Source organism: Copadichromis virginalis, linkage group LG23, assembly GCF_057382275.1.
Source record: "Copadichromis virginalis isolate Kocher_CV1m ecotype Utaka linkage group LG23, C_Virginalis_male_GT1.1, whole genome shotgun sequence".
NCBI lineage: Eukaryota > Metazoa > Chordata > Actinopteri > Cichliformes > Cichlidae > Copadichromis > Copadichromis virginalis.
In genome coordinates this window covers 33275166-33299242 of record NC_140639.1, presented here as the reverse complement: position 1 = coordinate 33299242, position 24077 = coordinate 33275166, and the positions used below count along the sequence as shown (strand labels likewise).

Genomic DNA, 24077 nt, shown 5'->3' with positions numbered 1-24077 from the left:
GAGGTTGTATCGGCGCGCCATAGAACTCCGTCCTGAAATTGCGGAGAAGTGTGTGAAGGCAACGTGTGTTCTCCACAACTTTCTGCGCTGTGTGGACGAGAGAGGGGCACCTGCTGTGAGAGGTGTGGCGCCTGCTGTGGTGGAGCCGTTGCAAGACCTGGGTCGTATGGCAGCAAACAACTCCTCCAGAGAGGCTGTCCTGGTGAGGGAGAAGTTCATGGCTCACTTCTCGGCAGAGGGAGCCGTGTCTTGGCAACCAAAGGAGTAGCCTGTTTGAAGTCTGAACGACTTCCCCACAACGGCTCTTTTAAGAGCCACCCACAAACCTCTAAAGAGTGTTCCTGTGTTTTTAACATTTTCTTAATAAATGGAGCTCTACTCCAAAATAAACTAACCTCTTTTTACTCTGCAACTTGTCTTCACTATGTTCCTATATACAGTGTGGTGCAAAAGTTTGGGCAACCTTATTAATAGTCATTATTTTCCTGTATGAATCGCTGTTACAGTAAAAAATGTCACTTACATATATCATATAGGAGACACACACATTGATATACACTACATATTTATGTTATTTCTCTTTTTTTGTGTTGCCAATTTATGCACCTGCTTGCTTTAGTTTAAACAGTTATTGCACATGTAGCCCAGCTAGAAAAAAAGAGCAGTGGAAAGTAGTTTTTTTTTTCATGTATAATGTAAAGAATTTAGTCATTTCTTTTTTCTTTTATGTTTAAAGGAAGATGTGGACCAATAAGATTATCTGTTGTCATTTAACTTGGCCAATCAGCAATGAGCTCCCAGTGACCCTTGCTGTTGACCTTGATCACATGATTTCCTGTGTTGCCATTTCGTTCCTGTTCATATAATGCCATGTGCCAGAGAAACTAATGTTCCCGAAGTCGAATCGCTAGGAGTTAAAAGCAAGTCTGCTGCAGTTGTTTTTGGTTGTTCAGAGTTTCACCCTGTCAACGGTGAGTACGAAAAGTGGGGAAAACCTAATTTGTTAAGGATGAAAAGGGCAGACTTAACGGGACGGCGAGTCCGCTAGCCGCTAAGCTAACTGCTAGCGCTCACGCTAGCAGAATTTGACTGTGTTCTGTGTGTGAAATGGCTAGTGACTGCAATCATATTACGTTTAAGAAAAAAAACAAAAGAAATGGTGCTAATCAGTTTTATGTTTAACAAGTTAATCCAATTGTACGCCGATTCTCAGATTTTCAGTTGTGTTCTTTGAGTTGGTTATAATGCACAAGTCTGGTGAGCTACTGTGAGTTGCTGACTGCAGCTACAGTGTTAACTATAGAAGCTGTGTTTTTTTTGAGAACATTGTCAGCCGTCAGGTTGATAAAATTATAGCTCATCTAAGAGGATATGATGCTGCAGTGATATAATTTTGTTGTACAACAGAGCTAGCTGAATTAAGATATAGAGTTACACTAATACTTATTGTTCATTTTTGAATGTTTTAAGTAAGTGTGGCTGTTTCACAACAGTGAATGTGACTATATGGACCTGTGACCTGTTTATAGGTCAGGTTTTTTTTTGTTATCTGGTAAAAGGATGATTCGACAGACGGACCCAGTCTGAAGCAAGCCCCATCGAGGAGCAGTGATTCCACAGTTCCAGTTAACTGGATGGCGAGCCAACCCGAAATTGAAAAGGATTTGCCAAGGTTTTATTGAAGCCAAAGTTTCGTTCCCATTGAAGCTTCAGATACCTGCAGGACTACGAACTTTCTTCCTTCATCGGAGTGTGGTAGGACAAACATTAAACAAACTGAACGGGCCCCAACGATCCATCAGTTATCAGACATTATCCACTCATATAATTGACTCAGAGAAAGCTGTATGCGCGCACTTTTATTTAGTTTGTTATTTTGGGGGAAATATTTTGTATTTTATTTTATTGTTTTTTCATTACATTGTTGCAGCTGCTGTGTGTCAAATATAACAAATTTGTGAACAGTATATTGTGGTGTGGTCTCTTCTTATTGGTGTTTATACCTTGGGCTCCTGCCGATCCTAGATCTTCTGATACTGGCTAGTGGGAGTTCGGTCATTCTTAATAATAATTCATAAGTTGGGTTACACACACTTTCTGTAAATCCAGTGAACTGCATTTCACTTCTCAAATATCACTATGTGTCTCCTATATGATGTATTTAACTGACAATTTTTATTGAGACAACCAACAATTTGTACAGGAAAATAATTACTTTTCACAATGTTGCACAAACTTATGCATCCCACTGTATTATGTTTTGTTATTAGTGTAATATGAAATAAATTCTACTTTTGTCAAGTCGGGTGCCAATATTTGCTGTGTAGTAGAACAAAGACATTTGTCATTATAAATGTTTATTTGATAAAATATATAAATTCAGTAACAAAAGGACATAACATAAATATATGAAATCTAACTATTTACAGACAGACAGGAATAAAAAGGACCCAGCTTGGAGTGGAAGAGCCTCAGGGAGAAGGAGGAGAAACATAAGAACATTGTTTCTTCCCTGGAGACCTGCTGCCTCATCAGAAAACTACTGATCATTAGGGTCCAATGTTTCCAAATTTAGCACAGCTGTGCTATTTTCAAAAACTGATTTAGAAATTTGGAATTTCACGAATTCTCGTGTCTGAGGCGGCATGCTCTCCAGAGCAGGAACAAGGCTGAGGAGAAAATATTCTGTTGCAGACGGGCGTGGCCTCTTTAGGCACTCCAGGATAGCCAGCTCCACCGCCGATGGACCGTCCTGGGACCCTTCCCTCGCCCGCCTTCGAGCTGTCCTCCTCTGTGGGCCTGTAAAACACAGCACAAAACACCACAAAGAAATGAGAAGGCTGCTACTAGATTTTCATTTTCAAAATTGAAGAAAACACAGACCAACACAGAGAGACTGAGGAGGAGCTTCTTCCCGCAGGCGATACGGTCTCTCAATCACACCACCACACAGTACTGACCCACACATATGGTTCTTACACACACACTGGACTTTCTGGACTTTGGTTTTGCACAACACTGGTCACTATATTCTTCATTTCTGGTTAATACTTGTACAGCTGCTGTTACTGTGTATATATTTATTTATATTTAGATTTCTTCATACATTCTTATATAGTTCTATATTGTGTATTGTGTATTTTGTTGTACAGTTATTTTATTTTCAACTTTAATTTATATATTTATCTTTATCTTATTCTTCCCAGTTAAATTTACCCTTCATTCTAATTTGTGTTGTACAGTTATTTCATTTTTAACCTTAATTTATATTTTATTCCTTCCTAGTTAAATTTACCCTTTTTAATTTTTCATATTTATTTCCTATCTTATTCATAGCCTTTTCCTTTTTTGTTTTCTTTAGGTCACGAGCAGTTGTCCAAGCATTTCACTACATATCGAACTGTGTATGACTGTGTACGTGACAAATAAAATTTGAATTTGAATTTTGAATTTGAAAACCAGGATATGAACAGATTGGTTGTAGATATTTAGTAAAGGTGATCACAAGGGGATTCAAGCAAGTGAAAAGCTATCAGTGCTTGATGTTCATACCTGTGGGTGCAGCAGCAGGAGTGGAGGGACCAGGGACTGGGGAGTCAGGAGAAGCAACAGGGGAGGACTCTGCTGCATGATTACTTGACTCTATCAAGACAATATTAAATGTTAACAGGTCGAAGACAATAGTCATAGAGAATATTATATTATTATATACTTATTATTATATACAGTGGTCTCTCGTTTATTGCAGCACATGAACAGTAGTCACAGTTCTCACAAGTTGATTCTCAAAGTGCAAACCAAGTCAATTTTAAAACGTAAAAGTATGCCGCGCTTTTTCTCCGTCTGCGGCGCCACTTTTGTGCGCCTTTTTCGCTCCCGGTGCAGGTGCCTATTTCCGAATGAGGGTCATAGTTATGAGTGTTTTTGTGCTGTTTTTTTCTATTTGAAGTGATGGTTATCAAAACCAAACATGATAAGTTTGGCAAGCGCAGGAGACATGACATGGAGGAGATTTGTCATTTCGGCTGCAGAATACAATGCGCATTGTTGAAAGCTGTACGGTGCAATAAAAAAAAAATCAGCGAAAAGGCGAGGCAGTGACGGATGAACAGTGGGACTACTGTATACTGTTTATTAATAAACAAAATATATTCCTGTATGACAACACGCATTAATTAACTGCCTACATTAATTCATTGTAAACATACCTTCTGACTGACACTCCCCTGCTGCCTCTTCGGGCTGTCCCTGGTCCTCGGGGGAGAAGTTCTCCATGGTCCGCACCATATTTCCGCTAGTCTCCCGCGGGGTGAGGAAGGGGTCCAGAAACCCCATGACCGCGAAGAACTTCCATCTCCTCCCCGATCCTGCTGCCGACCCACTCCTCTTCTCCTTCTCTGCCCTCTTCTCCTTATTATAGGTGTCCCTGAGGCTCTTCCACTTTCACCTGCAGATGTCCTCTGAATAAACGCATTATCTGGTTAGCGGAAAGGTATTAGTGTGTGAATGTGTGTGTGAATGGGTGGATGACTGGATATGTAAAGTGCTTTGGGGTCCTTAGGGACTAGTAAAGCGCTATATACACTGAACAAAAATATAAACGCAACACTTTTGTTTTTGCTCCCATTCCCCATGGGATGGACGTAGAGACCTAATATTCATTCCAGATACACAATATAACCATCCCTCCCAAACAGTGGTCACAAATCAGTCCAAATGTGTGGTAGTGGGCACATCTGCTATATTGAGATAATCCATCCCACCTCACAGGTGTGCCACATCAGGATGCTGATCTGACATCATGAGTAGTGCACAGGTGTACCTCAGACTGCCCACAACAAAAGGCCACCCTGGAATTTGCAGTTTTGTCTCACAGCAAAATGCCACAGATCCCACAAGCAATGAGGGAGCGTGCAATTGGCATGCTGACAGCAGGAATGTCAACCAGATCTGTCGCCCGTGCATTGAATGTTCATTTCTCAACCATAAGCCGTCTCCACAGGCGTTTCAGAGAATATGGCAGCACATCCAACCGGCCTCACAACCGCAGACCTCGTGTAACCACACCAGCCCAGGACCTCCACATCCAGCAGGTTCACCTCCAAGATCGTCTGAGACCAGCCACCCAGACAGCTGCTGGAACAATTGGTTTGCACAACCAAACAATTTCTGCACAAACTGCCAGAAACCATCTCAGGGACGCTCAACTGCATGCCCGTCGTCCTCATCGGGGTCTTGACCTGACTCCAGCTCGTCGCCGTAACAGACTTGTGTGGGCAAATGCTCACATTCGATGGCGTCTGGCACGTTGGAGAGGTGTGCTCTTCACGGATGAATCATGGTTCACATTGTTCAGGGCAGATGGCAGCTGAGAATGTCCCAGTTCTTGCATGGCCAGCATACTCACCGGACATGTCACCCATTGAGCATGTTCGGGATGTGCTTGACCGGCGTATACGACAGCGTGTACCAGTTCCCACGAATATCCAACAACCTCGCACAGCCATTGAAGTGGAGTGGACCAACATTCCACTGGCCACAATTGACAATCTGATAGACTCCATGCGACGATGTGTTGCACTGCATGAGGCAAATGGTGGTCACACCAGATACTGACCGGTTCTGGGTCCCCAGACCCCCAATAGCGTAAAAAACTGCAAATTCCAGGGTGGCCTTTTGTTGTGGGCAGTCTGAGGTACACCTGTGCACTACTCATGATGTCAGATCAGCAACCTGATGTGGCACACCTGTGAGGTGGGATGGATTATCTCAATATAGCAGATGTGCCCACTACCACACATTTGGACTGATTTGTGACCACTGTTTGGGAGGGATGGTTATATTGTGTATCTGGAATGAATTTTAGGTCTCTACGTCCATCCCATGGGGAATGGGAGCAAAAACAAAAGTGTTGCGTTTATATTTTTGTTGAGTGTAAATACAGGCCATTTACCATTTATTTGTACAACAGTGGGAAAATCGCGGGAGAGTAGGCGGGCTTGCTAGCTTTTGCGCCGCTTCATCGGGTCAGTCTGAAAATTAAAAAGAAGGAATGAACTTACCAGGTTGCCCGATCTCCTCACTGATCTGCCCCTTTGAACTAGGTAACAGCCACGTCACCAGGCTCCTGATTGGTTGTCGCGGCGCGATTTGACGCTGGAGTTCAGATTTTTCCAACTCGAGCGGGGGACGCGAAACGCGTGTATGCACAAAATGCAACACATAAACTCACGCGCGTGGTTTTTTTCGCGAGTCAAATGCCTGAAACGTGCTACACTCACGCGCGTTTTGGCGTTTTCGCGACGCAAATCTGCTTCCGAATTTTCGCGGGAGCCGCAATCGCGGGTCAGCGCGCCTTTCCATTGACTTTACATGTAAGCCTGACAATCTGCCTGCCTCTATCGCGTTCGGTGTGAACACACCGTAAGGACCCCAAAGCGCTTTACATATCCAGTCATCCACCCATTCACACACACATTCACACACTGGTGATGGCAAGCTACATTGTAGCCACAGCCACCCTGGGGCGCACTGACAGAGGCGAGGCTGCCGGACACTGGCGCCACCGGGCCCTCTGACCACCACCAGTAGGCAACGGGTGAAGTGTCTTGCCCAAGGACACTAGTTCTCACCAATGTAATTGAGCATTGCGTGGCACATCTGACATACTGTTTTACTTTTGTCCATGACACGCTTACCATCAGGGTCATACTTCACATGAAAAGCAAAATAGTTCCAAACGCCAGATCTGAATGAGGTTGGGGGACGTTCAATTTCGGGTAGCGTTGAGGCAGTTGCCATGTTGCAACGAGCTTAGCTTCTGTCTCATTAATTTTAATTAATGATTTTAAATTACTATTTCACTAGCTTGGACGTCTTTCTGATAGATTTGTTCATCTTTCTAGTAGACAATGGCAGATGGTGTAAACATTAATTAATTCAGATAAATTATCCCCAGTATGTGTGAGTGTATATAAATAAAACTGAATTGGATTATTAAGGAACATAAAAACAATCACCGAAAACCTAAGATATGGTAAGGGGACTGGTGTAACTGTCGGGCCCAGACAGGTGACTGAAGCTGAGGGCACTGCTGGGGAAGGATAATGGAAACAAATGAGAGAGGGATAACCAGAACCACGCCGTAGCTGACCTGCTTGGGCTGCTCACAGCTTTGTCTTTCTCCTTCTAAATGAGTCTTTGGCCTACCTGGAAAACTCTTGTAGCCAGTCTGTCCCTGAGTTTAATGATTTATTGCTGTACAGCATATAACAGAAAGGACCATGATGTAATTACAGCAGCGAAAAAAGGGAAGTGCAAAGTGCAAAAATGAATTTATCATAAATATCTAGTGAGTGTAATATTATCACTGCTAACATATCATCAGTTCCATCTGTCTTCACATCATGGTCAAATTCTCGGTTTACCCACCTGAAGTGAAGATTTCAAGTGTTTATCTGGATAGATAACATCGCCAGACAAGCAAAGAGAGATTGCTGTTTCACAAACAAAATAAGCTCATGACTATCTCAGGCAAACAACATTGTAGGAAATAAAGATTGCCTGTGTGTGTGTATGCTGGTTCTCGAGATTGTTTATGAACACACATGACATTTTTGTGTTTTGCTGCATTGCTTGGAGTGGCATTTCTCACTGCAGAGTCAAAGCCCAGACTTTTCTCATTATTAGTTTCTATTTTATACAATACTTTTCCAAATATTGCTGTTTTTCTCTCAAACGCCAAACATATCACCACGTTTTGACAGCCCAAAAAATTGTTTAGAGGCCTTAATGCATGTACCGTTAGCACTTAGTGAGATCCGGTTGTTAAGGGATGAAGTATTAACCCTGCTTCCGGGTCCAAACTACTCTGCGTTTATTAAGGCTGTTGTGTTTTTAACATGTTTTAATGCTTTGTATCTTGTTCTATTTAATCTGAACAAGCCCCTAAAGAAGGTCAGTGATCACTGTCGGCCTCTGTCAGTTTTTATTACCACTAATCATCGGAAGCACATTTTAAAGCACACGTTTTAAAACGATGCAACTACAGTATGTCTGTGAAGGTTCTCAGTCATCCAGGTCATCGTGGTCTAAGGAGCTTGGAAAGAGAAGCATCTGGACTTAAATTTCCTTGAAGACTTTTCATCCAAGAAACTTCTTCAGTTCTAAGAGCAATCGGTGGAGAGTCCCAGATTTTAAACCCTATGTGTCCCCAAGAGGGTCACGGACCCCCTATTGATTCTCTACCTAATCACACGAGCCAAGGTGTGAAAATGGGTGTGGGTCACAATCAGCCAAGGTTTCAGGTGAACCCATTGTGAAACCTAGCACAACGCTATCACGTGATTCCCTGAGGTCAAATGGCCCAGGATGTGAGTGGGCTTTAAGGCGTCTGGGAAGGGATCTCAAAACTGGATTATAGGCTACGTTCACACTGCAGGTCTTAATGCTCAATTCCGATTTTTTGATGAAATTCAATTTTTTTGTCTGCTTGTTCACACTACAAATAAAACGCGACAACAAACGCGCTCTAGTGTGAACGCTCAAAGCGGCCCGCATGCGCAAAAGAAGACGTCACACACAACGCGCTCTGTTTAGACCCAGAGCAAACAATATTGTTTGACTGATGGCCCTTAATATAAAGACTTCGGACTTTACGTTTCCCAATTTTTGCTTTAAGTTATTTTGTTATTTACATAATAATGTAAATAATCTAATAATTATCCTTATTGTTGTTTTAGAGAGGAGCAGTGCTTCAAAGAATAGTTGCAGATTTCTGTCAAAATCTGCAGATTATACAGTACAAATAAAATGTTCACGTTGTCTTCCCAACAGTTTCACTAACATCTACACTGGATGGCCAGGAAGCGTTCGCGATGTCTTATCGGGCGCTTCTCTGGCGCTGATAATTGGGGTCTGTCTTGTGGCAGTGACGTAAAAAACGGATTTAATGCGACTTGACCGTTCAAACAGCAGTCGCTTTCTAAAACATCGGATATGTATCGGATTCAGTACCACATACAAAAGTGACCCAGATCGGATTTGAAAATATCGGATTCATGCCGTTCACACTGTCATACCATGATTGGATATGGGTCGCATAGGGTCAAAAAAATCGGATGTGATGAGCTTTTGCCTGCAGTGTGAACGTAGCCATAGATGGCAGGCAGTTTAATACTTGGTGCCAGTGACCCGGATTCTTTTGAGAGGACTAATTCGGACCTTAGGGTACAATCTGATATGAGGCAGACAACAGACCGGTCTAAAAAATTTAAAGGTAGGCACAAGCCTGTTCAAAGCAAATTTGTGCATATTGGATGAATTCTAAATTATTTGTCCGCCGAGTTGATGATCGTAACCGTTAAATTGGCTCAGTGGTGGTGAAATTAAACTAAATTATAAAATCTGTTAAGTAGATTTTAGGTGACATGTCCATGATAATTTTGGGTAATTTGTGATAAATAAAAAGCAAGATTTTGGGAAACATTTGATTGATAAAATTTGCTGGGGTGCATTTTAAGTTGATGTGATACGTGTTTAAGTTGATGTGTTATGTTTGTTGAGTGTGACGTCAGCTAAGAAAAGAGATATTAGGTTAGGATATTTGGTTAAGGGATTTATACCTGTATTGAGTAGCGGAGTTGGACTCGGGCACCAGGTAATTTAACTGTGGAATCCCCACAGTTGTGCTTTTAAATGTATTCAATATTTTAGGATGAAAGTTGGACTTTCAGGGGTGCAAAATGTTCTGAGTGTTATGACTCCATCTTGCGGCGGACGCGCAGCAATTTCCTCCGGCGAGAGGCTTAATTCGGGTGATACCCGCGACAGTCATAATCAGTGGTCAATTTCTTGCACCATTTGACTGACAGAGTTGGACTCGGGTGGTCCTGTTTGAACGTGATTGACAGGTAAACCTTAAGAAAAGATTCAGGCGCAGACGGGATTCCGAAGCGCCTAGGAGTGGGGTTTCCGGTCAACCCACGGGGACCACTTATAAATTAATTAGGGCCTAGAAATTTGACCGCTATCGGTGAGGGCGTTTCCGAAGCGGGTTGATTGACCAGCAAGGTTAGACCTCTGTCACGGAGGAGCAGGGAGGACTCGGCGCAGACTGAAATCTCAGAAAAACAGGTTTATTTACACACTCCAGGTGCACTATATACAGGTGAAGGAGAAGGGGGCCAGGGTTCCCAGGGGTGCAGAGCGGGGTCGGGAAAAGCGTCCAGTCTCCAAACCAAACACGAGAAATCTGCATACAGAGAACAAGGGTTAGCACGGAACTTTCACGGACAGAGCTCAAAACTGGCTGAGGCTAAAGTAGCACTGACGAGCATTATTCAATAGTCCAGCGGCGAGGTGCTCTCAGTCACTGCCTTAAGTAGCGGGAGCAAACAAGGTGAGGAGCCACAGGCGATTGCCTACAGGTGGTGGAGGCCGGGAGCTCACAATGAGCTCCGCCCAGGCAGCGAGCAGAGAGAGAGGAGAGAGAGAAAAGACAAAACATAACATGTAGCCACACAGGGCCAGCCGAGCAGGCACGGGGACCATGACAGTACCCCCCCCTCAACGGGAGCCTCCCGGCGACCCACCAGGCTTACCCGGATACCGACGATGGAAGTCCCGGATCAACTCCTTGGCCAGGACAGCCGACCGGGGCACCCAGGATCGTTCCTCCGGCCCGTAGCCCTCCCAATCCACCAGGTACTGGAAACCCCGTCCCCGGCGCCGAGAGTCCATAATACGAGTGACGGCGTACACCTCCTGACCATCCACAAGCTGGGCGGGCGGAGGGGCCCTAAGAGGGGGGCACAGCGGGCTGGAGAGCACGGGCTTGACCTGAGAGACGTGGAAGACGTTGTGTATGCGCATATTGCGCGGCAGCTTCAGGCGAACAGACACCGGGTTGACAACAGAGTCAATTTCAAAAGGCCCAAGGAAGGTGGGCGCCAGTTTCTTAGACTCAGCGCGAATAGGCACAAAGCGAGTGGACAGCCATACCTTCTGACCCGCGGCGTATGCAGGGGCAGGGGTCCGACGGCGATCAGCGAGGGCCTTGTTTCGCTCCTTAGTTCGGAGCAGGGCCGCTCTGGTAGTACGCCAGGCCCGACGGCACCTTCGGAGGTGGTGTTGCAGAGAGGGGACCGCATGCTCGCCTTCAAGAGCAGGAAACAGCGGCGGTTGGTACCCCAGAGAAGCCTCGAACGGCGACATTCCCGTGGCGGACGACGTGAGGCTGTTATGAGCGTACTCAATCCACGGTAACTGGTCGCTCCAGGTGCCTTGATTGTGGGAGACAACACAGCGAAGGGCAGCTTCCAGCTCCTGGTTGGCACGCTCCGTCTGTCCGTTGGTCTGAGGGTGAAAACCAGATGAAAGACTAACCTTTGCGCCCAGGGTCGTGCAGAACTCTTTCCAAACCCGCGAGCTGAACTGAGGGCCTCTGTCGGACACGATGTCGTCAGGGATGCCGTGCAGCCTAAACACATGTGCCGTGAGCAGTTGAGCAGTCTCCAGTGCGGTCGGGAGCTTTGTGAGGGCAACAAAATGTGCAGCCTTAGAAAAACGGTCCACAATGGTTAGTATTACTGTGTTACCTGAAGAGGACGGCAGCCCCGTGACGAAGTCCAGGGCGATGTGGGACCAGGGCCGGCCAGGAGTGGGGAGAGGCTGGAGCAACCCGGACGGCGGTTGGTTGGGACGCTTGTTTTGAGCGCACGTGGGACAGGCGGTCACATAGTCTCTAGTGTCTTTTATCAGGGAGGGCCACCAGAAGTAACGTTGCAAGAAGGAGATCGTGCGATGAAGTCCAGGGTGGCAGGAAAAGCGGGCGGTGTGACCCCACTGGAGAACACGTGACCTAACGGACGTGGGAACATAAAGCCGCCCTGGTGGGCCCGTCCCTGGGTCGGGTTCGGTGACTTGCGCCTCGAGGATTTGGGATTCAATCGCCCAAGTGACTGCTCCGAACACGCAGGAGGAGGGGAGGATGGGCTCAGGGTCAGGGTCTTTCTCCGTAACGGTGAACAGCCGGGAAAGGGCGTCAGGTTTTACGTTTCGTGACCCGGGCCTGTAGGTGAGAGAAAAGTCAAACCGTGAGAAAAACAGAGCCCACCTGGCCTGCCGGGAGTTGAGACGCTTCGCTGACCGGATGTACTCCAGGTTTTTGTGGTCTGTCCATACAATAAAGGGATGCTCAGCGCCCTCTAGCCAGTGCCTCCATTCCTCTAGTGAGAGTTTCACAGCCAGCAGCTCTCGGTCCCCGATGTCGTAATTCCGCTCCGCTGGTGTGAGGCGGCGAGAGAAGAAGGCACACGGGTGGAGTTTACCTTTAAAGCGCTGAGACAGGACTGCCCCAACCCCCGTCTCCGACGCATCCACCTCCACCACGAACTGTTGGTTGAGGTCAGGCTGTTGAAGGATAGGAGCGGTGGCAAACCTTTCCTTTAGGCAGGCAAACGCCTCCTGGGCTGGCGGGTCCCACTGAAACGACACCTTCGGGGAAGTAAGTCTTGTGAGAGGCAATGCGATCTTACTATAATCTTTAATGAAGCGCCTGTAGAAATTGGCAAAGCCCAAAAAACGCTGGAGCTGCAGGCGATTTGGGGGCTTGGGCCAGTCTAGGACTGTTTGGACCTTTGCCGGGTCAGGCTTCAGATTACCTTGAGCGATGATGTACCCCAAGAACGCCACTGAGTCTACGTGGAAGTCACATTTCTCCGCCTTCACAAAGAGTCTGTTCTCCAACAGGCGCTGGAGAATCTGTCTCACATGGACTTCGTGCTCCTTCACAGTCTTTGAAAAAACAAGAATGTCATCAAGGTAGACAAAAGCACAGCGGTTAATAAAATCCCTGAGGACATCATTGACTAGCGCTTGGAAAACAGCAGGGGCGTTCGTCAGACCGAAGGGCATTACCAAATACTCAAAATGACCAAGATGTGTATTGAATGCCGTCTTCCACTCGTCTCCCTTTCGAATCCTCACTAGGTGGTAAGCGTTTCTCAGATCAAGTTTGGTGAACACTGTAGCCCCTTGAAGTAGTTCAAAGGCAGAGGAGAGAAGGGGCAGCGGGTATTTGTTTTTGATCGTGATTCTGTTGAGGCCACGATAGTCTATACACGGCCGGAGGGTTTTGTCTTTCTTGCTGACAAAAAAAAAACCCGCACCCACAGGAGAAGAAGAGGACCGCATAATGCCCGCGGCCAGCGAGTCGGTGATGTATTTCTCCATTGTCTCTCTCTCAGGTTGGGTGAGACTATACAAGCGGCCAGAGGGAAGCGGCGCCCCCGGGAGGAGGTCAATGGCACAGTCGTAGGGCCTGTGGGGGGGGGAGCATTTTTGCTTTGTCCTTGCTGAATACTGCTGCCAGGTCGTGATAGACAAAGGGAACAGCGGACAAATCGCACTCCTCTGTGGGCTCAACTGTGGTTAGCCGAGTGACCGGGGGGGTGGCAGTTTTAAGACAGTTCATGTGGCATTCCACACTCCACCCCGTAACACGCTCTTTCTTCCAGTCTATCTGGGGGTTATGTTGCACCAACCAGGGGTAACCTAACACAAGTGGTGCAAACGGTGTCTTGAACACGAAGAAGCTAATCCTTTCAGTATGGTTACCGGAGAGTGTGAGAGACAAGGGTTCAGTAATATGAGTGATGTCTGGCAAACGTTGGCCTGATAAGGCAGACACACGGAGCGGATTAGGCAAAGCTGTGGTAGCAACGTTCAGCTTTGTGGCTAGTGAGATATCAATGAAGCTCTGCTCAGCACCAGAGTCTATTAATGCAGAAAGAGGGTGAATCGCTGTCTGTATCATGAGCTTTGCGGGCAATGTTAAACGTGGATGGGAGTGTTTACCAGACAGGTCGCCCACCAGTACCCTCTCCATTACTGGTGGGCGCGCTCTTTTGCCAGAGCCGGGCAGGTGGAGATAAAGTGACCCTTACGGCCGCAATACAGGCACTCACCAGCGGAGAACCGACGCTGACGTTCCGCGGGTGAAAGGCGGGAGCGTCCTATCTGCATCGGCTGCTCTCCTTCCTCGCCCCCGCTGTACTCACGGGCTCCTCGTGACTCGGGGGAAGGGTCTCTTGTTGCCCGCGGCTCCCGCGGTGCGTGCCTCCGCACGCTCCGGCGCGCACGCAGCCGATCATCCACCTGAATACACAGCGACATAACAGCCTCCAGAGATTGAGGGAGTTCACGCATCATTAATTCGTCCTTTAGGTCGTCGTTGATGTTGTTTAGTAACGTGGTCCTTAATGCCTCCTGCCCCCACTTTGTTTGCGCTGCCAGGGTCCAAAAATCAACAGAATAATCAGCCATGCTGCGCTTTCCTTGTTTAAGGTTGAGTAAGCGGTGACCGGCGGCTTCTGTGCTGGAGCCCTTATCAAACACAGCCTTAAACTTGGAAAGGAAGTCAGCATACGTAATTACAGGGTTTGCTTGAAGTTGAGCCTGCGCCCAGGTCAAAGCACGGTCACGTAACAGCTGAACGAAATAGGCGATCTTGACCTCATCGCTAGAAAAGACATGTGGCAATTGGCGAAAATGCATAGCGCATTGCATCAAAAACCCCACGCACTTCCCCAGCTCCCCCGTGAATGCCTCAGGTGTGGGCAACAGCTTATCCAAAGACACAGAGGAGAGAGGTGGTGCAGCAGCGCTTGCAGCAAAGCCTGATGTTACCTGAGGAGATGAGGCAGAGGCTGGGCGCTCCGGGGGCTCGCCTCGGGGGGGCTCGCCTCTAGTGGTGTTCGTTGGGCGACGGCCAGAGCCAAGGCGGCCACCTCTCCACTGAGCCGGACTAACATCTGCTCGTGCCGGTGTAGTAGCTCCTCCAAGGTAATCGGGGCCGGGGCCGAGGAAGCAGAGTCCGCTGAGTCCATGGTTGGCTGGACTATTCTATCACGGAGGAGCAGGGAGGACTCGGCGCAGACTGAAATCTCAGAAAAACAGGTTTATTTACACACTCCAGGTGCACTATATACAGGTGAAGGAGAAGGGGGCCAGGGTTCCCAGGGGTGCAGAGTGGGGTTGGGAAAAGCGTCCAGAGTCTCCAAACCAAACACGAGAAATCTGCATACAGTGAACAAGGGTTAGCACGGAACTTTCACGGACAGAGCTCAAAACTGGCTGAGGCTAAAGTAGCACTGACGAGCGTTATTCAATAGTCCAGCGGCGAGGTGCTCTCAGTCACTGCCTTAAGTAGCGGGAGCAAACAAGGTGAGGAGCCACAGGTGATTGCCTACAGGTGGTGGAGGCCGGGAGCTCACAATGAGCTCCGCCCAGGCAGCGAGCAGAGAGAGAGGAGAGAGAGAAAAGACAAAACATAACATGTAGCCACACAGGGCCAGCCGAGCAGGCACGGGGACCATGACAACCTCGGCTTAAAGGCTTTTAAATTAGTCGAAAAGTTAGGTGTACCTGTTAGATTTTGTATTGTTGATTGTCATTTATGCTTAGAAATATCTACTCATATATGCTTAGAGTGTTATAATCAATGTCATGTTGGTAGAGGTTTGATCCTTAATAGTCTGCAAAGGCTTGGTGTGCATTCCAGAGTGTTCTGGCATTCACACCTACATCCTGGGAGCATGGGAAAGGGCATACCTTCTCTTATTGTTTTATGGTAGGATAAACGTAGCTATGTCAGTTTTAGGCTAAGTGCCTTTTGTTTAGATCAGGGGTGTCCAAACTTTTTGCAAAGAGGGACAAATATTATAAAGTGAAGATGCCTGGGGGCCAATGGTTCCTTTTGACTTTTTTTTTCATAACAAAGTTACATGAAAATATAATGAAGAACAATTTTAATAGTCACAATTACCTTTATTTTTAAAATATAAATGTACCTAAATAAAAGACACTCAGACAAGCATTTACAACTCTAAAGACACAATTCCGCCTTTCATTTATAGCTGGAGAGTCAGACAACATTGAACAAACTGTATAGAATACCCTAAATTTCCATGAGTTTGCAATATCTTTGCCTAATGGACATTTATACAGGAGTTATAAGTAATGAAAAGTGTTCTGTTATCAATAAAGTTTTTTTTTAAGTGAATTTCGCCCTTTGACTTTCATGAAGACAAAGTTCTTCACATCTACTGGAAGATTGCACAACTGGAAGTTCACACAGAATTTGGGCATCCCTGGACTAATGAGAGGGGTGATACTGAGATCTAGATTTTAGTAAAGCAATTAGGTCTGGTTTGAGGGCAGTGGTTGAGATGCGTAAAATATCACGCAAGTGGGAGTCACTCATCCTTGATCTCAATCGGTTCTTGTTTAAGTTCATGACAGAGAATGTTTGCTCACACAAATATGTGGAACCAAATAAGCTCAGCATTTTCTTAGCAAGAGATCGCACTTCAGGAAACCTGTCTTTGTCTAGCTGCCGATAAAAGTCAACAAGAGAACACTGCCGGTGTTTTCCGCGGCACTCATCGTCACACTGCAGCTCAATGAGCTCCAGCTGAAGCTGGAGGAGCATCATCAGGGTCCACGGAGAAGGGAGATGAGAAAAGCAGCATGTCTTTTTCAATAGCTGCAAAGTCCTGAAAGCGTTTATTAAATTCTCCAGAAGGAGACGAGATAGCTGTTGTGTACCTCTTCATTTGGACATTAATGTCCACTGGGAAACTGTCAATAACCTCTTTCAAGCTGGGAAGTGTGCTGTACAGGGCTCTGTTAGGGACAAGTGTCTTTGGAAAAGTTGCAGTTTGGTTCCAAAGGCCTTGATGTGAGCGTATAGTTGGCTCACCACTGCGTCTTTTCCTTGACCATACCATACCATACCATACCATACCATACCATACCATACCACCTTTATTTATAAAGCACTTTAACATAAAACCAGAGTTCACAAAGTGCTGTACATGCTAAAAGCATAAGTAAAAAAAATTAAAATGAGATAAGATAAAATAAATAACTAAAAAACTAAAATAAATTAAAACATGTCAAAACAAATTAAGTCAACCCCTCTAATCAATGCCAAAGGCTTCAGCGAATAAATATGTTTTAAGAAGACTTTTAAATTCAGAGAGAGAAGAGGCCTGCCTAACATGCAAGGGTAGATCATTCCACAACTTTGGAGCAACTACAGCAAAAGCACGATCAACATTCAGCGCATTCAGATGCTTCGTAATGTCAACCAAAAAAGCCAAATTTGCCAGCCATACAGGATCAGACAGTTCTTCCATTGGTTGTCCCTTCTCATCTAAAAATTGTCTGATTTCCTCTCTGAGAGAGAAAAATCGCTGTAGTGCAGACCCCCGACTTAGCCACCTCACATCATTGTAATAAATTACATCACCATATTCAGCCTGGATGTCGTGCAGAAACTGCTGAAATTGTCGGTGGTACGGAGCTTTAGAGCGAATACAGTTGATTGTCTTTGGTACTGGTTTCATAACATCATCAAATTTGAGATGTTTGGCACAAAGAGCCTGAATGATACAGTGAAGTTTAACAGCGTTAGCTGCTTTATTGCAGATCAGTGTGGACAATCCGCTTCGCTCACCAGCCATGGCAGGTGCACCATCAGTAATGATCCCAGAAACTTTACTCCATGGTAGCTTCATATCATCAACAGCTTCACAAACAGAAATGAATAAATCCATTCCTCTGGTTTGACCCTTAAGGCTTTTGAGATCAGCAGCTCCTCTGTCATGTTCATCTTGTCGTCGACTCCTCGTAAATAAATCAGCAGGCTAATGAGAAATAATAAAAATCCACTCCTCTGTCCCGCAGCTGTCTGTGAATGTCTGACGATATATCCTCAACTCTTCATGCCACAGTGTTGCGTGCCAAGCAAGCATTCAGAAATTCTTGCTTCTTCTCGGGGCAAATGTTCTCCACCATTTTCATGACACAGTCTTTGACAAACGTACCTTCAGTGAAAGGTTTGCCATGTTTAGCTATTAACATAGCCACTTCGTAGCTGGCTTTCATGATATTTTCATGTGTCTCAAAACTTTTGTGGCCCTGAAGTTCTAATCCTCACAACATATTGATAGATTAATAAACAAAACTTTTCTGTGATTAAGATTTTTGGGGTTGCTGTTTTAGTGATGGGTTGATTCTGTCCGTTTCAATAGAGGGAGTTTTACTAATCATGGACATGTTTATAACTGGGCCCTTTAAAATTGTAACAGTGCACTTAGAGAAAACCTGTCAGGTGATTATGTTTTGTGTTTTGATGAGCTACTAATCAGCTCTCTTTTTCTCATTTTTGTTCTAAGCAGGCCTGCAAGATTGAATTAACAGCGCTGTAAAATTTTTGGGAGAGCAAATATAAGGTGGGCTTTTCCAGATTACAACGGGCTGAGGAAAAGCCATCTGTGGGAACCTGGGAGTTCCTGTCTGAAAGGATTGCCGCGTGTCAATCCAGACCAAAAATGACAAACAATTGATTTTTCTTTTGAGTGAATGCGTGTGAGTGAATGTGTGTGACTGGATTGAAAGTAAAGGTTTGACTGACTTGACACGGAGACAACGACTGGACCAAGGTTAGGATGAATAAATGTTGACAAACAATTCACACCCATATGGAAAAGAAATAGTAAAAACTTATATGTGATTACTCATGAAAGTGGCCACTTTCATGAGTAAATCATATAAGGCTTACATGATTTACTCATGAAAGTGGCCACTTTCTCATTACTTTCATACATTGTTTTAGTAAGTATCCAAAACATACAAGTTTCATTATATAATTTTCAAGGGATCTTATATCTGTTTTCACTCTTATAATCATACAAGTTTCACACAAGACGGATACAAACTTTATAAGATTTATATATATCTTTTCCATATGGGCAATGCCGGAATGAGAGGGGGATGCTTTGCTTTGCTTTGCTTTTGGCAGAGGCAGGAGGAGAACGGAGAGGGAGACTGGAGGTTCATATGAGTGTGGAGCTGCAGACTTTTTTGGGTCGCTGATGTCTGGTTTAAGAAAATTCTGTTTTATTGACTTGGTTTAGATTACGGTAGTACATTATATAGTGGGCAAAATGCCAAATGCTAAAGGGGAGAAAATGTTGGACGTTACTCATGTTACTATTAACAAAAGCAGGCCACTGTAGAAGTCAATTAAATTCCATAGAGAAAATAGTTACAACCAAAGTAATATTTATGAGTCACATAGGGGATTGCTAGACTTTTCATATAAAAATACAGTTATAGAATAGCAAACACTTTTCCAAGTGACCAAGGTTTTTCCCTTTAAAATACTAAATTATTAAAAGAGCATGAGTGATAAGGATATGTGAGACTAGATGGTACTGGAGGGAGACAGGAGCAAAGTAAGGAAAGCATAGATATTTTGGTTGAGTTTGATAAAGTAAAATTAAAATGTACCATTACATTAAGAGGAGCAACATGAAATCAAAAATATTGAAATTTTGTATGAAGAACATGACTGATAACGGTTCTGTCTTAAGTTTTGTTATAACGCAGATTGCATTATAAGTGGGAAAATTGAGTTTTAAAAAATGAAGTTAATGTTAACACATAGGTTTTGTTTCTAGGCAGCTCTGAATGGAGCCAGGAGTTCAAAAGATTTAACATGATGATTAAACTGATTTTATTCCTGAACACATGTTTGGAGGTCCGGAGGAAGTGTACCTGAGAGGAGAATTGCTGAGGGTTTTTAGAGAAATAATATGACTAACCTTTTTCTTTTAATTTTCCAAGAGGGGGTGAAGCATTTTCAGTTTTAGTAGCTGGTCTTTACTCGTGATGGGATATCCGGCTCTTTTTAGAGAACTGGCTCTTTCGGCTCGGCTCACTAAAAAGAGCCGGCTCTTTCGGCTCCCAACCGGCTCTTCAGGTTGTTTTGTTGCTTTAATTAATTAATTATCAACAACAATATAAAATTATGCACAAAAGGAATGTAAAAAAAAACTTCGTTTTCATTATGTATGTTTATATATAAATACAGTGGGGCAATAAAGTATTTAGTCAGCCACCGATTGTGCAAGTTCCCCCACCTAAAATGATGACAGAGGTCAGTAGTTTGCACCAGAGGTACACTTCAACTGTGAGAGACAGAATGTGAAAAAAAAATCCATGAATCCACATGGTAGGATTTGTAAAGAATTTATTCGTAAATCAGGGTGGAAAATAAGTATTTGGTCAATAACAAAAATACAACTCAATACTTTGTAACATAACCTTTGTTGGCAATAACAGAGGTCAAACGTTTACTATAGGTCTTTACCAGGTTTGCACACACAGTAGCTGGTATTTTGGCCCATTCCTCCATGCAGATCCTCTCGAGAGCAGTGATGTTTTGGGGCTGTCGCCGAGGAACACGGACTTTCAACTCCCGCCACAGATTTTCTATGGGGTTGAGGTCTGGAGACTGGCTAGGCCACTCCAGGACTTTCAAATGCTTCTTACGGAGCCACTCCTTTGTTGCCCGGGTGGTGTGTTTTGGATCATTGTCATGTTGGAAGACCCAGCCTCGTTTCATCTTCAAAGTTCTCACTGATGGAAGGAGGTTTTGGCTCAAAATCTCACGATACATGGCCCCATTCATTCTGTCCTTAACACGGATCAGTCGTCCTGTCCCCTTGGCAGAAAAACAGCCCCATAGCATGATGTTTCCACCCCCATGCTTCACAGTAGGTATGGTGTTCTTGGGATGCAACTCAGTATTCTTCTTCCTCCAAACACGACGAGTTGAGTTTATACCAAAAAGTTCTACTTTGGTTTCATCTGACCACATGACATTCTCCCAATCCTCTGCTGTATCATCCATGTGCTCTCTGGCAAACTTCAGACGGGCCTGGACATGCACTGGCATGCAGCGGAACACGTCTGGCACTGCGGGATTTGATTCCCTGCCGTTGTAGTGTGTTACTGATGGTGACCTTTGTTACTTTGGTCCCAGCTCTCTGCAGGTCATTCACCAGGTCCCCCCGTGTGGTTCTGGGATCTTTGCTCACCGTTCTCATGATCATTTTGACCCCACGGGATGAGATCTTGCGTGGAGCCCCAGATCGAGGGAGATTATCAGTGGTCTTGTATGTCTTCCATTTTCTGATGATTGCTCCCACAGTTGATTTTTTCACACCAAGCTGCTTGCCTATTGTAGATTCACTCTTCCCAGTCTGGTGCAGGTCTACAATACTTTTCCTGGTGTCCTTCGAAAGCTCTTTGGTCTTGGCCATGGCGGAGTTTGGAGTCTGACTGTTTGAGGCTGTGGACAGGTGTCTTTTATACAGATGATGAGTTCAAACAGGTGCCATTCATACAGGTAACGAGTGGGGGACAGAAAAGCTTCTTACAGAAGACGTTACAGGTCTGTGAGAGCCAGAGATTTTCCTTGTTTGAGGTGACCAAATACTTATTTTCCACCCTGATTTACGAATAAATTCTTTACAAATCCTATCATGTGAATTCATGGATTTTTTTTTCACATTCTGTCTCTCACAGTTGAAGTGTACCTCTGGTGCAAATTACTGACCTCTGTCATCATTTTAAGTGGGGGAACTTGCACAATCGGTGGCTGACTAAATACTTTTTTGCCCCACTGTATTTATGGGGGCCCCTAGAGACGAAACACGTACAACACATGTGTCAAAGTCAAGGCCCTAACCCAAATTGTGGCCCCCGGGATGATATTTGATTAGTATTAGAATCGGCCCGCAGGTCACAACTGCCTGCTGGGGTTTTGCACGCACCAATACTCCATTCCCCACAATGCAACAGAAGCCCGCGAACTCACTGCAGCGCTGGAAGCGGGGATCGGCTTCATTATTCATTCATTATTCATCAGCATTCAGAGCAGATGTCAACTTTCAGCAACTCCCCTCCCCAATAATGGCTAAACGGAAGGTGGACGGTGAGCACAGGGAATTTCAAGCCAGGTGGGAGGCAGAGTACATGTTCACGGAGGTAAAAGGCAAACCTGTTTGTCTTCTGTGTGGAGAAAGTGTGGCTGTAATGAAAGAATAGGCACTATGAAACCTCTAAGAAACACAAAGACAAGAATATGGACACGGAACAAAGGCTACAGAAGGTGGAAGAATTAAAATGAGGTCTTAAGTCCCAGCAGGCTCTGTTCACAAAAGCAAAATCACAAGGAGAGGCTGCTGTCAAGGCAAGTTTTCTTGTGGCAGAAGTTGTTTTTGACAGCAGATTGAGAGTTGACAGTCCCATGAGCTCTACATTTGCAATTACCTACCAAACCAAAAAAACCAAGTCCTTTAACATTATAAGGTATACTCAACATAAACATATATAATTATAATAATTTTTTCATATGTAGATATTCATATACTTGTCTCACAAATTGTCATAGACAAACACTTGGTAGCTTTTGAAAAAGACAGAATGGGATTTAAAAAGAGAAGACAGATTGCTAAGCCTGCTGTTTTTTCTTATTTTTTTTCTGAAGAGAGAATCTGTCAGAAAAAAGAAATGCTGATTCTTTCAGTCTGGGATCAAAGCCAAGACAAGGATCTCTCCAACTATTATTATTATTTTCACTTCATAACAGTTCCAGCTGGATTGCGGGCTTCATTCATTTTATTGTTGGTTTGGAACCACACACTTCTCTACACACAGGAAAGCAGTAAAGATGAATATGATATCTAGGTTCTTCATGAAGATACATACCCTAATACATATATTTGATAGAGAGGAAGACAGACTTTCTTAAGACAGAAAACTTGAAAAGGTCAGTCTACAGGATAGCACAGAGACTTTGATCTGACTTTAATGCTGACAGTAAAACATTTTGTCACAGTATTGCTATAAGCATACAAAGCACCCTGAGAAACTGTTTCCACTGCAAATACAGCTTGTATGAGGAAAGTAACATGAACACAACCACATGATTATGGAAGACAGAAGGTTTCTATGGCAACTGGGAGCTCTCCATTGTAGAATCAGATCAGCAGAAGAATTGAAGGAACAGGAGCTGAATAAAGAAAATCAGCTGATGGTTAATTGGTTAATTTCAGGACATTGTCATTCTTGGTGAGCTTTAGACCCATCTAGCAAAGTCTTTCAGCAGATATTTTGAAAGTCTGGCAACAGATTCAGAACACACTGAAGTTTCTGCAGTACTTATTTCGTCTGATTTTCTGCACAACATTTGTACATAAGCTGCAGTCAGGTTATGAAACAACAGAGAATTGCTTATTGGCATTCCAACCCTTCAACAAGGGAGGAAGACAGGAATCGAAAGAGAAAGTGTTCTTAGTTATTTCACAGCTGAAGAAAATACTCAGGATCTCAGAAGAGAAAAATGACTTCATGACCTTTATGCTTGTCTTTTGTTGTGGATTTCTTTCCCACTTGTGATTTTAATGTTTCATATGGTGTTCTTCATATCCCTCTGTACACAGCAAATTCAAAAGTGTTAAATGTTTTGGTGTTAGTAGTCTTCTTGCAAAAGTAGAGTTAATTTTACTCTAAGAAGAGTCACATTCTTTTATTGTAACTCTGAGGTGTAAAATGATAGTAGTTAAAATCGAGTGTTAAAAATGAGTGTTTCTCTGTCAAATCTGGAGGTGTTACAATGGAAACAATAACTCTTGACCTCTTAACTCTGAACTCCTACAGGGGCTATGACATTAATAGAGTAAATTCACAGACTCCGCCCCCAGCACCACAGGCTCCAATCGAAGCTGAAGTGAAGCCGTTTCAGAACATTTTGCTCTACATATTTGAGTTGTTTGCCATGCTTGGTAAGTCATTTTTTCAAAGATTGTTTCAATTATTATTATTATTAGCTTTTACTTCTGTGGCTCTTTGGAGTTGAGACAAAGCTGTGTGAAAGGCATTAGCCATGTTGCTCGGTGATAGCATAATATTCTGTTTTAGCTAGCTGAAAGGTATTGTTTGCGGGCAAATACCACAGCCTTGAAAAAAAGCTTGCATGTGAATTTTCAGTCAAACAATGTCTAGAATGTGAAATGTTGGTATAATGGTGCTACTTGAAGCCTGAAAATGATCTCCCATAAAAACGAGCAAACAGCAGTAGCAGACGTCCTGACTGGGTCCTACGTTAGCATTTAGATCCCTCCAGAGTTTTGTGCACGTGGTTTAGGTAAAAATGAAAA

At 44.4% G+C, this 24077-nt stretch overlaps 1 protein-coding gene and 2 long non-coding RNA genes across 3 annotated transcripts; 1 reads left to right on the top strand and 2 right to left on the bottom strand.

The window, feature by feature from the left end:
- The first annotated feature begins 684 nt into the window (after positions 1-684).
- LOC146681422 (uncharacterized) lies at positions 685-1967 on the top strand. The gene is made up of 2 exons (XR_014918077.1): positions 685-971; positions 1530-1967. It is a non-coding gene; the product is annotated as an uncharacterized LOC146681422 (long non-coding RNA).
- A 572-nt stretch (positions 1968-2539) lies between these two features.
- On the bottom strand, positions 2540-4386 carry LOC146681421 (uncharacterized). Its single transcript, XM_085448771.1, has 3 exons — positions 4209-4386; positions 3553-3642; positions 2540-2799 (listed from the first exon to the last, which is right to left on the bottom strand). Exons 1-3 carry the CDS (start codon positions 4333-4335, stop codon positions 2540-2542), a joined length of 477 nt encoding a protein of 158 aa, XP_085304897.1. The 5' UTR covers positions 4336-4386.
- Positions 4387-14944: 10558 nt separating this feature from the next.
- On the bottom strand, positions 14945-15375 carry LOC146681420 (uncharacterized). Its single transcript, XR_014918177.1, has 2 exons — positions 15158-15375; positions 14945-15078 (listed from the first exon to the last, which is right to left on the bottom strand). It is a non-coding gene; the product is annotated as an uncharacterized LOC146681420 (long non-coding RNA).
- Positions 15376-24077: the final 8702 nt, after the last annotated feature.

What these genes read in the sequence shown, in the direction of transcription:
- LOC146681421 (XM_085448771.1), bottom strand. Translation starts at nt 4,335, where the DNA reads ATGGGGTTTCTGGACCCCTTCCTCACCCCGCGGGAGACTAGCGGAAAT. An exon ending in AGGGGAGTGTCAGTCAGAAG is followed by an intron (nt 3,643 to 4,208) that starts GTATGTTTACAA and finishes TTGTCTTGATAG; the next exon opens with AGTCAAGTAATCATGCAGCA. An exon ending in TCCTGCTGCTGCACCCACAG is followed by an intron (nt 2,800 to 3,552) that starts GTATGAACATCA and finishes TGTGTTTTACAG; the next exon opens with GCCCACAGAGGAGGACAGCT.